General features: G+C 35.8%; 2 protein-coding genes and 1 pseudogene across 2 annotated transcripts; 2 read left to right on the top strand and 1 right to left on the bottom strand.

Moving 5' to 3' along the window:
* The first annotated feature begins 3,494 nt into the window (after positions 1 to 3,494).
* On the top strand, positions 3,495 to 7,550 carry LOC126690224 (desiccation-related protein PCC13-62-like; annotated as a pseudogene).
* A 395-nt stretch (positions 7,551 to 7,945) lies between these two features.
* Positions 7,946 to 10,820, bottom strand: LOC126688869 (pentatricopeptide repeat-containing protein At3g48810). The gene has a single exon (XM_050383756.1). The coding sequence runs from the start codon at positions 10,486 to 10,488 to the stop codon at positions 8,485 to 8,487; it is 2,004 nt and encodes a 667-aa protein (XP_050239713.1). The 5' UTR covers positions 10,489 to 10,820; the 3' UTR covers positions 7,946 to 8,484.
* A 63-nt stretch (positions 10,821 to 10,883) lies between these two features.
* Positions 10,884 to 14,397, top strand: LOC126688870 (uncharacterized). The gene is made up of 5 exons (XM_050383757.1): positions 10,884 to 11,016; positions 11,234 to 11,355; positions 12,269 to 12,464; positions 13,410 to 13,429; positions 13,920 to 14,397. Exons 2-5 carry the CDS (start codon positions 11,240 to 11,242, stop codon positions 13,948 to 13,950), a joined length of 363 nt encoding a protein of 120 aa, XP_050239714.1. The 5' UTR covers positions 10,884 to 11,016; positions 11,234 to 11,239; the 3' UTR covers positions 13,951 to 14,397.
* Positions 14,398 to 15,050: the final 653 nt, after the last annotated feature.

Raw genomic sequence — 15,050 nt, forward strand, 5'->3', positions numbered from 1 at the left:
TAGGGGCTGATTATGAACCAAGTTGTGCGCAAGTCACATAAATCTCCTCAAGGCAAAAATGCGATTTCTCCTAAGCAATAAAATACCATTATAAGTGTTTTAGTGCCATAAAATGACCATTTAATAAGTAAAATAAGTATTCATAATATTTACAATGAGAAAGAGATTGAAATAGAATATTTAAGACTTATCTTTTATTGTATAAACATTCAAAAGAGTTCCTTCACTTGGTACCCCGGGCGTACTGTCGTGGGACCCTAGGGCGTACTAGGCCTGTAAGAACCCAGAATCTCTGGTTCTCTGAACTATATGATCTTTCTCCATGTTTATTATGCAATAGAGTTTTGTCTTTTCCCTTTACCTCTATAGGTGTTACATAAAACACACTATATAATACACTTATCTTCAAATAATTGTTAGTTTCTTAGATTAGGATATATATTTTAATATATATACATATATGTAAATGAATTTCATGAGAATGTTTCAGCCACGAGAATCCTGGCCCCAATTCTCACAAACTTAGTGCTTTTGCACAAGACTTGTGGGATTTGGAACTCAAGTTCGAGTGGCTTTACTTGGGCATTACCTTCCAAGATGGTTAGATGAGAAGGATTTTTGTGGGAGAGAGAGATATCTGATATGTGTATGTTTTGGCATATGTTTCTTTGGAGGCTAAGTGTGTGCAAGGCCCAAGTTGAAGTGAGGACCCCGGTAAAAGGACTCAGCTTTTGGCTGAGTAAAAAGGAAAAACTAACAAGCAAGAATATATGTATTGAGCAGCAAGAAGCAGTAAAGGAAGATAATATAATACAAAAATGCGTGAAGTAATTGTTAGAAATCCTCAAATCAATATGAGATATTTCATTATTTTTCTTAATTGTGGATTACAATGTGCTCACTAAGACATGTTACAAGGTCCAAATAAGCTCAAAAATTACAGACTTAGATGGCTATCTAAGCCTCTAAGACTTGCAAAGTTTGAATCCCTTTGAATCCAAGTATGTTCTATAGTGGTTGTTTCTGGGATACCAAACGCTATTTTCTGCTTTCTTTGAGTTTTTGACAGAGTTTTTTCCACGATTCTTATTCCGATTCTCTATTCCTGGATCCCTTTTCAATGTTGGCTATCTTCCCCTTTTATAGTATCATTTTAGAGTTCAGGATACCGTTGATTCTCCCCTCTTAGTTCCCTGGGTACTAAAGCCACTGTTATGTCAGCTACTTTAATGGCTGGTTCTTTCTCTGTTTCTGATAGTTTTCATCTTTTAGTGCTGTTTCTCTAAAAGTCACTTGTTGACTTTCCATTCCGGGGAGTCCTTGGGCAACTAACCTTCAATCTCTCTTCTTTCAAGGTTTCTCACTTTTCAGACTCAGCTTTTGGTTGTCTTTCCTTGCTGTCATTTTTCCCAGGTGAGCAGAATCCATTTCTGCTGGGTTGAAGGTTTTCCCAGCCACTTCCCCTTATAGTTCTTCATTCTGGGTTCCCCGAGGTACCAACCTTTTTTCATGAATTGTCACTCTTCAAGCTCTCTGGTTCTTTGCTGCACTACTGGGTGCTTGAGAAGGACATATCTGTTCTTCGTTTCTTGTATTTCATGTACCCCTCTTGAGCTGTCTCAATCCCACGTTGTGCTGCACGTCTCGAGGATCCCAAGCCTCTGGCAGCCTCTGGGTATCCTGCCCAATTCTTTCACTAGACTTTGCTGGGTTTTTTAATGGCCTTTTTGCTGGAAATCTGAATATACATAGGGCCTTGATGTTGATTCTTCTTGCTACTTGAATTTGGCCTTCTTAACTTCATGAATTGAGCCTTCTTTTGTTAAGGCCCATGGTCTTTCCTTACTTTTCATAGAATGAGCTTTCTTGTGAAATTTTGGCCCTCAACACAGGACATAACAGCCAAAGCAAAATTTTACACTAGGTGGAAGAAGTGGTTCTGACATTGTGGAAGATGGAACAAAATGCTTCAGTTGTTAGAAATACTAAATAATTGTATTTTATTTCTCAAGTAATAAAAATATATAGGACTACAGGAGTGCAATAATATAGGAGGCAAGTACAAGAATGTGTGCAAGACAAGCCTAAAACCCACAAGCCTATTACATGTTACAGCCCCCCTCAAACTCAAGGTGGGTGGGGGAGACCATCTTGAGTTTGTCAACCAAAGCACAAAGATGTCCCTTAGGATATGACTTAGTGAAAATATTTGCAAGTTGATCTTGAGAGGAGACAAAAAGCATCTCGAGAGCACCATGGACAATATGATGACAGATAAAATGACAATCAATCTCAATGTGTTTAATATATTCATGGAAGACATCATTGTGAGCAATCTAAATGGCACTCCAGTAATAACAATAACGAGGAGTGGTAGAGGATGTGAACGCATCTAAATCCTTGAGAATGGCATGAAATTCCACTTCAATACTGGAGAGTTTGTTTCTTGCTTCACCAAGAAATTAGAGAAAAACCAAGAAGAAAATAATAGCTAGTGGTTGACCTTCAATTAGTGTGAACTCCTACCCAATCCACATCAAAGAATGCACTAAATAATATGAATGATTGTAAATTGAAACGGAAAAATATGAATTTTGATCTTATTCTCATTCTTCTTTATTAGCTTTCCTTTTTCATCTTTTTTTTTTTTCTATAATCTTTTTCTTTTTCTTTTTTCCTGTTTTTTGACAAAGGTCCAAGATTTTAGATATGTTTTTACCTTTTCATTTATCCCATATCAACACCTGATTAGAATCCTTTCCATTTGAAATGAAACTGATAGGGGTAAATCCCAACATAGACAGATTGAATTAACGGAGTCAGACTTTAGAGACGAGGTAACCGGAGGAGACGGTACAGTTGGTCTGACAAAGCTAGCAGACGAATTCACAACCCGGATGGAAAGATAAGGAGACAGATAGACACTTTTAAGTGAACGGATAAAAAGGAGACGATTTGTTGAAGCCACGTGTCACCCTTATGGCATCTACATGGCACCCATATGGCATGGGTTTTCTCCAAGGATTCTAGTATGGAAATGTCTTGTGCTCCATGCCCACCATAATTATAGGAATCCCTGTAAGGAAATAATCCTGTAAATTGCGAATATTAATGGAGATCTTCCCTACAAGGAAATACCCTCTCCACCAAGAAATTAAGGTTGGCTCTACATTACTATAAAAACCCCAAAACCCTCACAAATCAAGGTACGCGTAATTTACCCAGTTCTGGCACTCTAGAGTTGTAGAAATTCTCTCTAACTTAACCTTCAGAGGGTATTTGGCCAGTACCACACCAGTACTCTCTGCAAGGTCTCCTTTGTTTCTGTTTCGCAGGTTCTATCTAGAGCACATGAGGACTATGCAGCTCACTGACGATTTTTGGCATCATCAGAAACCATACTCTCTTATACCAACCAGAAACTTTATAAATAAGACAGTGATTATAGTGTCAATCAAACTCACATCAGTTGCATCGAAAAAAGCCAAGACATAATGTCTCTATCTACTTCCACTATCACCACAACTACATTACTTATCCTCCTCCTTCCAAAATCTTATTCTTCTAAAATCACAAAATCTGATTCCTCAATCCCAAAGGTTGATTTTGATCTTTTGTAATTTACGCTAAATTTAGAGTACCTTGAAGCTAAATTTTTCTTATATGGAGCTTTAGGATATGGCCTGGATAAAATTGCACCAAATTTAACCTTGGGAGGTCCAACACCCATTGGTGGTAAGCATGGAAAGATGGACAACTTTACTAGGGATGTCATTAAGCAATTTGCCCTCCATGAAGTTGGACACCTAAGGTTTGATGTCTAATATTTATTTTCTTTCATACTAATGTTAAAGATATCACATTTGTTGATATTGTCATGTTAATTTGTAAACTTTATATATATATATATATATATATATGGGTATTAATTTTGTAAAGGTCATATTTTTATGTATTGGCATATCCGAGATCATGTATTTGAGTCTTAAGTTTCTAGTGTGTTCAAGAAGATCTTGGAGTTAAACAAGTGGTTAACAAGTGCTATGATTGAAGACACAAGACTACTCAAGAAAAGCTGAACCTCAGGTCTCGATACCTAGCTTGATACTTGTCGATCTAACAAAAATTAATGAATCTCGATACTATGCTCGACACCTCTCGATTTATTGAGTTTCGGGAAAACTAAAGGTTAAAGTTCTACTTTCAGTCCATGATGACTTGGCTTTCTAGGAATTCATGCACTAGGGGTTCTAAAGTATATAAAAGACATATTTTACAACCATCATCACAAACATAGAGAAACACGCATAATAGGAGTTGCTACAACGTTTGTGCATCTAGGGTTTGTTGCAAAGCTACTTCCTATTCATCCAAGAGTGGATTGAACAACTTTGCAAAGCTACAACAATAAAAAATGTTGCTATGGAGTTAATAATGAATAGGAAGATTCGTGCAAAGGAAAACTCTTCTACAATATCAAGTCCAATTGGGGATTGGAAATAAGACTGGCAAAGCTCAGTAAGTTCTACTGTTAGTATGTACTTCAGGATAAACCGGGTAAAATTCATTGTGCATGTAACCGTTTTTTCTTGTTATTGGATTTTTTGAAAGTGGTGACCTAAATTCACCTAGTGGGGTTTTGCCAACAAGGGTTTTCCCCCATCATGATCAAATTGTTGTGTCAAACTTATTTTCTGCTGTACTTAATTTAGTTTGGTGATTTGATTGTGCCTTAATCTGATTTGTATGTAATTTGACTAATTAATCAAATTGGGTAATTGGATTAATTAACTGTGGTCAATCTATAACCCAACAAGTTTGTAAACTTGTTATAGTAAAATAAGTAGTACTTCATCATTTTCCTTTATGTTAGATAGGTTTAGTAGCAATTAGTGTATCACAACCAAAGTGCTAATGGTGCTAAATAAGTTCTTGATGCATGGCGATTCAAAGTACAATTAAGGATTCCCAAGGCCCTTGTTGAATTTGAGTGCTAAATCATTTGCTAAGGTGATGGATAGGGCATTTGAAACACAATTTGTCCCTCTTTGCCCCTTATAGTAATGGACTTAACTTTATGCTTGCAATCTTAGCTTATCCCCTATGTTGGGCTCGCTGGGTATGTTAGGGCAAGTGCCAAACTCCAATCTTATCCCCTATGTTGGGCTCACTACTTATGTTGGAGCAAGTGTCAAACTCCAAGACTCTAAGTCAAATAGGGTAAGCCTCAAATTTGACAATCAAGTCTATTCTTATACAAGTGAAAGTTATAAACAAGAGATGTTTAAGATACTGGAAATTTCACCATGTAAAATTTATAAATTGACATGTTAATAATAACAAAAAAGTAATTTAAATATTTTTTTTATTGTATTGTGAAAGCACCAATCATATTCACTGTTGTGTTAGTTTGTAAACTTTTTGTAGTAAGCTTGGTAGTAGCTTGGAGCAATTGCATTAGTCCAGCCAAATTTTTTCATCTATTTTACACTAAGAACCTACTTTTTTTTATTTTACACTACCACTTTTCCAAAACATCCACATCAGTCCATCTATTTTACAATCTATTCTATTTAAATAATAATTTGTTATTATTATTCTTTTGTTCCTATCTCTTTATCTTTATCTTTGTCCTTATCTCACTCAAAGCAATCTTTTGTCCCTCCTCTTCTTCTTTCACGTGTCAAATCACCTCCCCTTCACAAGCATCTTCTTCTTCTTCTTCTTCTTCTTCTTCTTCTTCTTCTTTCTCTCACAGTCAAATCAGCTCTCCACCACAAGCACCACAAGAATCAAAACCCACAAGCACCGATCTCCGCTGCTAGCACCAATCCACAAGCATCAAAACCCATTTCTGTTGACCCACAAGCACCGATCTCCACTGCCAGCACCGATCCACAAGCATTCAAACCCATTTCCATCAACCCACAAACTCTGATCTCCACCACCAGCACCAATCCACCAATCCACAAATGGCCAACACCAACACCGATCTCTCTCTAACTGTTGGTTTGTTCATGTGGGTGTTTTTGTGTATCTTTGTGTTGATTTGTCTGTGTGAGTGTGTTTGTGTGTATCTGAGGAAAAAGAAGATGGGGAGAGAAGAAGTCTGAGATTGAGTTAGTTTTGCACACGGAGAAGATATTTATAATATAAATGAAAGCCTTTTGACTTTTTATTGACTTCTTATCATTTTACCACCTAAGCTTTTCAAAGCCCATATTTTTCTAGGTCATTACTCTATAATATATATTTTAATTTAAATTAAATTAAATAAGAATTCTATATAAAACCTCCTATACTTATGTCATCCGTTAGAATATTGTCACATCATAACCCTTTCTTTAAATAAGAGAACAAACAATTTTTCATATACAAATACAATCATAATTAATAATATAGCCTATTAAACTATCATTCCATATTTTGGAAATAAAAATAAAAAAAGAATATCATATTTGTTGAACTTTTTCGTGCATGTCACTCATAGGGTTATTGACTAATAATATTATGAGAATGACTTTTTTGTATTGGCTGCTTGTGCATGCATGTGAATGCTCAGCCTGTTACTGTCGTTTAGAGTCTGATACCGTGAAAGTTGAAACCCATAGAAAATCGTCGGTGCAAGATCGGGTCGATCAGCGAGTCGGTGAGCTCCATAGACAGTCACCATCGACGCAGTGCCCTCTGTCCCTTCCGATCTCTCTCTCTCTCTCTCTCTCTCGGCGTGAACAAGTCCGAGTCCGACCTCTTCTCTTCTCTCTCTGTTTTTTTTTTCTTTTTTCTTTCTTTCTTTCTTTCTTTCTTTCAAATATGCTATGTACTCTGTACTGTTAGTGTTACTTAAGTTATAACGCTTTTTTTTTTTTAATCCCACTCTCACTACATATATTGATATATATATATATATATATATATTTTTAATCCCAAAAGTTTAAATTTTGTTTTCCTTTTATGTTTTTAGTTTGATGTTAAATCTAGCCTATTTAAACTTTTGGCTTGTACTCTAAACATTTTATGTGTATTATTGAACTACTTTGAGTGTTAGTTTACTTATTTGTAGTTCTTACATAATTTAAATTCTAGACATAAACGTATTTTATGTCTAAAAATATTTAAAAATATGCCTAAATATAAAATTTAATTAATTATTTAATTGCTGTGTCGTATCCTTATTTTTCAAAAATTGCCGTATCCCCGTATCCATGTCCATGCAACTTAGCAAAGATACAGTTATTTGTCTATGGCTATATGAGCAAGCAAATACCAAGGTTGAGTCATACGGGAAAACTGTTGCAGATTTTACAAGTCACTTTTCAAAGCTCAGGAATAAGCTAGGAAATGTAGGTGTAAAAGATGAAGGCCTTGTGGTTCGTGAGGATGAGGGCGCTAAGGGATTAACTACAGGCAATCTGCTTGCTGTGGACAAATACTCAGCTGCATGTGACAGAACTCCCGAGGAGATATTGAGAATTGTATATGGGAGTGGCGATGAGAGCAGACCCGAGGGTTTCTATTCAAAGGGAGTTCATTTGTCTAAAGTTTACTAGAATACTATTTTAGCTAGGTGTTACTGAATTCACAATAAGTTTCAATTACCCTGTGGTCCTACATGAAAATGAAGTTTTCACTTTAATAATGTGATAAGGGGAATAGTGTGTTATGTGTAATCAATGTGTTAAAAAGCTTATACTCCTAATTCAAATGATCACCTTAAGCAATTTCTTCTAAGCAAGAGCCAGTGGCTAGTTTACCAAAAATTATATGGAAACCACATATTGTAAGAGGAATTATGCACAAGATACTTCTCCTAGATTACAGGCTAACCTTCAACTTTGCCACAAAGTAATGTCAAAACTGCATTTTAATGATATATTATCACTCAAATAAAAAATTAAAATGAAATATGGAAAGCAAGAGCTCCAGGAACAAAGGATATAGAAAGTACGATTAAAATTTAGTATGTCATTGTATTACCTATCCAACAAAAAATGTCATTGTAGTGGTATATGTACAAGTCATAACCAACGAAACATACTACAAGGTATTTAAACAATGACAATTACATACCACTTTAAAATATGAACCTTTATGCAAAAAGAATACATAATCTATACCTGTGGTCCAAGAAAATGAGAGAATCCTCTGTGAACACCATGCCAAGTTGGCTTCCGCTTATTCTATCCATTCAAATAATTTTAATCCAACATCTGAGGGATTTTATGCAATACAAAAAATACTCCTGCAAATATCTTATAGAACAGACATTCAGGTCAGCTTTGTGGATCCCTTCTACTAATCTTGGTTGACCACTTGTAGTTTGAAGCAAGGAGATAGGATGTAAATATCAAACATATGTCAAGCAAGAAGATCAGCAGTAGTTCAAATATTCAGTCAATTTAGTGTCTGTTGCATTTGACTGATGTTTTGGCCAACAATTTTTTTTTTTTTTTTTCTATTCACTTCCTGAAAAAACATTCAAACTCATGTATCTAATCCATTACCCAAGATATCATCCAGAATGTGAATTGGCCCCATATGACCTAAGTTGCTAAAGAAACAGTGGACTAACACATTCCAGGTGGTAAGGTTGGGGTAGATTCCTTCATTTAACATTTTGTGAAGAAAAACAACGGCTTCTTCAATGCCTAACCAATTAGAGATCCCCCATATAAGCGTAGAGTACGTTATTATGTCTGGATGCCATTCTTCTGCTGAACTATTTCGGTTCAAAACTTTGATGGCAGACTTAACCTTTCCCTGCTTACAGTAGGCATAAATTATTATGTTATATGTAATGGCATCAGGCTTTATCCCCCCTAGAAGCATTTTCCCAAGAAGCTGCAAAGTCTCATGAGGCATACCAGCAAGACAAAATCCATACAAAATGGTATTATAAGTCACCAAATTCTGCCCAATCCCACTTTCTTCTATCTCCCTAGCAAGCGCAAAAGCTTCTCTGAATCTGTTTACTTTAAAGAGACCATCCAAGAGCTCATTATATGTTGTGATGTTCGGAAAACACCCACATCTCTCCATCTGACCAAGCACTTTAAGAGCCCAGTCTATTCTTCCACTGTCACATAACCCTTTGATAAAAGCATTGAATGTAACTGTATTTGGCAGACAAGCTTCAGTATTCATATTCTCTATAAGAAAATGAGCTTGGTTGAACATAGAATTCCTTGAGAGGACATCTACCATGCAGGTATACGCCACAACATTTGGTTGACAACCATGGGCTATCATCTTGTTCCATGTCTCAGATGCACCAACCAAGTTTCCAGATTTTGCAAAGCCATCAATAAGACTGCTATATGTAGTCACATTGGGAGGATAGCCATTTCTCTCCATTTCATTGCAAACAGATACAGCTTTACCCATATTCCCATTGGAGCAGAGACCATGTATTAAAATATTGTATGCAACAACATTGGGCACAGATCCCTCCTGAATCATTCGATTCCACAATTCAAGAGCTTCATACTGCCTCCCTCCTAAGAAATGTCCCTTTATTAAGGAACTAAATGTGTAAACATTGGGACTACATCCTCTCCTAAACATTTGGGCCAAAACTGCAAGACACAACCCAACATTCCCCACATCACAAAGAGAACTAATAACTGTTGAGTATGTGATGACATTAGCATCAACTCCCTTATCCACCATCTCAGATAACAACCCAAATGCCTCCTCAAACTTGTATTCCTTGCAAACCCCATTTATCAATGCATTATAAACTGCAGTGTTGGGTTCAAACCTCATAACAAGATCCCTTGCTTTCTCCACCTTACCATGTTTGCACAACGCAGACACTACAGTCGTATAGCTCACAACATCAGGAGAGCACCCTTTATTCGACATTTCCACAAGCAACTTGCAAGCACTATCAACCTTATCCTTCTTACACAATGCCTTCAAAAGAATGTTATATGTAAACACATTTGGCTCCATCCCATCTCTCTTCATATTACCATATATCGGATTAACCATCTGAAACCTATCTTCACTAAGCAATGCATCCAAAACATGATTGTATATCTTCACTGTCGGCTTGCACCCAAATTCCCTAATCCTATAAAAAGTCTTCAATGCTTGCTCGGCCAACCCAGCTCGGCAAAAACATTTTATCACACCGACAAACAAGTCCTCGGAGCATTGAATTCCCTCCAACTTCATTTGGTGCAACAGGTATTGCACACCATCTGTTTGATCGTTTTCCCAACTGAGTTTTTCAATCATAGTCCGGTACGTTAATGGGGTGTGTTTGAAAGTTCCTGAATTGGCTATGGACTTGAAATACTCCAAGGCCATAACTATGTCACGCTCGCGTCTCAGCCTGTTTACAACGTCGTTTTCTCTGACGAGAGATTGGCTTTGCTCAACTTGGGGTTTGGTGGGATTGAGAATTGGGTTTGTGTTTAGCACAAATGGGATTGAAGGTTTGTGGACTTTCAACAATAAGGAACACCCTTCTTTCAAATACATTTATTCAAATAATGAAAATCCAAAACCCAAAAATAAATAAATAAATTGATTTATGCAACAGAAACCCAATAGATACAATCTCTTTCTTCTTTTTGTACAAAACCGTAGCTCAAGCAAGTTCTTCAATTCAAGAAATGAAAACCCAAAAAATCGACTTATGTAACAGAAAAACCTTTGAAAGATACAATCTTTTTGTACGGAAAACGTACCTCAGAGTTCTCTGTAGATCAAATTCTAAGGTTCCCAGACAGGGTTTAAGGAAAGCGAAGAGAATCTGAGAGTGTGAAAAATGCTGACTGACACAGGAAAAATACACAAACACAAAACACAAACAAAAGACAACGCCGTTAAGTAGTTGACCGCGTGGTTTTCGGGTCGGTTTAATTCGGGTATTTTTGCAATTGGACCCGACCCGAATATTTAGCGTATATATAATATTCGGGTCCTGAGTCTTGACGGCAAGTCCTAGTTGAAAAAGGGTAGTGAGTTTTTTGATACTTCTCTCTCCGATCTCTAATAACCGTGGAGGTATTTATTTTGTGTGTGTGTGTGTGTGTGTGTGTGTGTGTGTGTTTAATTTAGTTGGTTATCAGTCTTTGATCTAATTGTTTGGTCTTCTATTTTTGTAATCTATGTTATACCCTTTGTTTTTTAAGGAATTCTTCCTTATACTCACAGATCTGTCTGATTGATTAGTAGTGTTTCCTCGCTTTATATCTGTGTGTGTGTGTGTGTGTGTGTGTAGGAAGGTATGGCAGGACATAGTGAATCAAGTGGAGCAGAGAAGAAATCAAGCGAGGCCGCCAATGAAATACCAACCTTCAATGCTGAGAATTTGCAGACTAATATGAAAGCTATCTATTACAGGTTTGTTTTCACAACCCCTCTTATGAAAATATAACTACTAGTACTAGTCTAATTCACTTACGCTTTATAAAATAAATAATTCGTAACCAATTCACAAAGTTATTATTTTTGCGGAATCTATGAGAGGTGATTAGTGGGCAGGGGGTGTGTGTGTGTGTGTGTGAGAGAGAGAGGGAGGAGAACTAAGGCAAGGCATTATTTGGTGTATGAAGTGCCTTATAAATTTTTTTTTTTTTTTTTTGCTAGAGTGCGCTTCACACTGTCTATGACTTTGCATAGAATAGAATGACGAAAAAAATACATATTAGATCCTAAGTTTAAGTTTGGGTGTCCCTCAACTTTCAGACCCAACAATTTAGATGCTCCACCATTACAACAATGTTAACGTGCTCCATTATGGCCAGTCATATTTTTGCCATTAACCCACCTATGCCTAAAAATGACGTTTTCTATTTAAGTAGTTTTCTGTCCAAAACTACATCATTTCTTTAGATTAACTACAAGATTCTAACTGGTGTTGACAAAATGTGCACATTGATATTGTTGTAATATTCAAGAGTGTAAATTACAAGTTTTCATAGTTAAGGAACCAATTTAGAAGCAACCTCAAATCTAGAGAGTGTAAATTTTATTTTAGCCAAAAAAACCAAAAAAAAAAAAAACTTAACACGTAAATTATGTTAAGAATTGTCTTAATAATGCTTGAGGGGATGATTTTTTTGCCCTATGCAATGAGTTTAATGAAAGATTATTGGTGTAGCATATTACATATAGCACAATCGAAATTCTATTTAGGATTTGTTGCCTCAGAGCACTATCAATGCAACAAAATGTGACTTAAAAATAAAAATAAAAAATCATTTGCAAGTGTTGTGCTTGTAGGTAGAATCTGAGCATTTAACTTTTTGTGCAGCCGGACTTTTCTGTCAATCATTAGTGGGGTTGTTGCTGGAATATTAGGATTCACAAGCTTGACTGGGTTTATCTTCTATTTCCTTGTCATGGCAATCACTTCAGTTGGGCTAATAGCAAAGTCAGGGTTTTCAATCCATTCATACTTTGATAGCTGGAACCGGGTTATATTTGATGGCTTGTTGAGTGGGCTCATGGTATGGCTCTTTATCTAATAGTGCTTGTTAATATTTTTTTTCTTCTATTTTTGGTATAAACTTCCTGATGTGTTACCATAGGGCTTAGCTCTTTTCTCTCTAGTTTTTGTTATTTTATTTTAAAAAGTCGTATTTTGTACTTTGCATTGATTCACTCTTATTTTGACATATTCCATCAGTTAAGGGGTTTAGAAAAGTGGTAGGGGGGGCTCAACAGTCAACAGGCATGAATCTTACTTTTCTAAATGATAGTGTGCGATTTTCTACATGTTTCTGATTTTTAAAGTGATCCAAACACAGTTAATTAGAAATTTTCTGAAATTATTTGAAATGTGAGCATAATTCCTTCTAGCCCCCTCTAAGCAATTAATCTTGTAGGATTTCTTCTATTTGATTGAGTGCTCTGTTGTTTTTTTCTCTTTTTGCAAATTCATGTGAATGATGTTAGGCCAAGGAAGCTACTTAAGTTTGGTTATAGTTTAATCGTGTAAAATATCTGCCTTCAATTATTCTTTGATATAAGTTCATTAAAAAGAGCTTTTCTGTTTTCCATGGCTTGCCTCGTTGGTAGTTGCCCAATACATTCTCTTCCAATGATTTATAGAGAATTTTATTTCTGACTGAAGATTTTTCCTTTTTGGCTGAGAATTGATGAAAAAATGCTTATTATCTTACTGAGATAATAAATGCTTGTCTTATTTGTGCATGGAGCTCAGAAATTTTGATTACTGAAAAAGATTATTTAATAAATGCTAAATTGAAGAGATTAAGAGAATGGCTTCCTTGGGATATGGCCCAAGGAGGGAATAAAATGAAAGATTACACAATGGCCATTTAGATGTTGATTTATGTTACTTGGGACTTATTCGTGTATAACATATCAACATTACTGTGTAATTCCAAATTTTTGTTGTCTTCTTAACATATTCTTTTTTTCTTTTGCAGTCGTTCGTGCTTTTCTGGACGTATCCTTTCTAATACACTGAGACCATTACAAGTAATAACATGGTGTTAGTGTTGAGATTATAAATCAGATCATGGACTAGCTAATCTTCTCTATGTGAAAATTTTTCTTGTGCTTTCTAGTGTTGCTAGAATTAACAACCAATTAACAATGTTGGGCTCATAAGGGTGGTGCCAAAGGGCTTTGAGTAAAATTTCTCTAGCTATTCCAATTTTAAAAGGGATGAAAATCAGATACCTTAGGGAGCTCCCAACTCATGCTGCTTAACGTTTGGCATAATTATTCTGAAGCTTTTTTACCCCAGCCACATGTCAATCATGATGGCAGGATATAGTGCTAGAGTGCTGGTATCTACTAAAACAATCCCACAGAAATTTCCTGAAGATCCAAAATTATTAGTTCAAGTCATTTAGTCTTGTTGCTGAATCATTTTTTTGGTTGGTTTATATATATACATATATATTTCTTACTACTTTCCTTGACATCTGAAGATTTGCTTATGACATGGTTCACATATTCTGATGGATTCATTGCTAATCTTGAACGGAAGCAAAGCCGTGATGTTGCTGCTGCTGCTTGCTGTGATGTATCTGCAAACCCCGGGAGTTTGGAAATAGCTTTAATAATTTTGTATCCACTTCTAAAAGATTATGTGATTTACTTCAGTCTATCTTCCCTATCCCTTCTCCTTTTTAATACTTGTATGATTGCAAGGGGCCAAGGGGGGGGAATGTGTTGGGGAGGTTGACTGTAGCAGACAATCTGATGTGTAGGAAATTTTGTATGAAAGCTGCTCTGTAGGCTGGATCACACTTACAACATTTTTTTTTTTTTTTTAATTACGTAAGATGTCTTTTGAAAAGAAGAAAATTCTAGAATCTCTTAGTGCAATTTGAGATTTGACAATGCTATGGTGTTCTGCTAAGTCAACTTGGCTATTCAATATTATTGGAGCGACTTTGTGCAACATATCTATTTTTATTTATTTATAGATATGAGAGAATTTGAATCTATAACGTTAGTTTTATAATAATAATTTTTTAACATCATACTTAGACACCAATAAGTTTTAGACAACATGTGGTCCCAAGGTTCTTATTTGATCTTAAAAATTTTACTCGTTAAGCTAATTAGAATTTTTCACAAGAGTTTACCCTTGAATTTTTTTTTTTTTTTTTTTTTTTGGGTTGAGGAAACTTAAACTATTAGTATTAACTATCAAAGCCATTCTATTCTAATTCTCCCTCTGGGTGCATTTCAAGCTTTTAAAAAGTGGCCTCACTCTCATTTAATGTGAACCACAACTTATAAATGTAGCGAAGGTGGTTCCAATACGATAGAAATAAGGAAAATTACACTTTAAGCATCTCTTACATCCAAATTCATTTGCCTAGCTTTTCTTCCTCTATTATCTGCAACATTTTTTCGAACACCTCTCCGACTCTTGTTTTCATCTTCATCATCATCATACTCATCGTCACTAGCATCCTCGACCTTAGCATCTGATGAATCAGACAATGCCCCTTCATATTCTTCCCCACTTTCATCTTCCTCTCCTCTCTCCTTTTCATCAATAACTGTCTGCTTTTTCTTTTCATTACTTCCACTCGGCACACTAATCG

The sequence above is a fragment of the Quercus robur genome, chromosome 6, assembly GCF_932294415.1.
Source record: "Quercus robur chromosome 6, dhQueRobu3.1, whole genome shotgun sequence".
Taxonomy (NCBI): Eukaryota; Viridiplantae; Streptophyta; class Magnoliopsida; order Fagales; family Fagaceae; genus Quercus; species Quercus robur.

Coding starts and splice junctions, on each gene's coding strand:
- LOC126688869 (XM_050383756.1), bottom strand. CDS start 10,488: ATGTATTTGAAAGAAGGGTGTTCCTTATTGTTGAAAGTCCACAAACCT.
- LOC126688870 (XM_050383757.1), top strand. CDS start 11,240: ATGGCAGGACATAGTGAATCAAGTGGAGCAGAGAAGAAATCAAGCGAG. Junction 11,356..12,268: donor ATGAAAGCTATCTATTACAG/GTTTGTTTTCAC, acceptor CTTTTTGTGCAG/CCGGACTTTTCTGTCAATCA. Junction 13,430..13,919: donor TCGTTCGTGCTTTTCTGGAC/GTATCCTTTCTA, acceptor TGACATCTGAAG/ATTTGCTTATGACATGGTTC.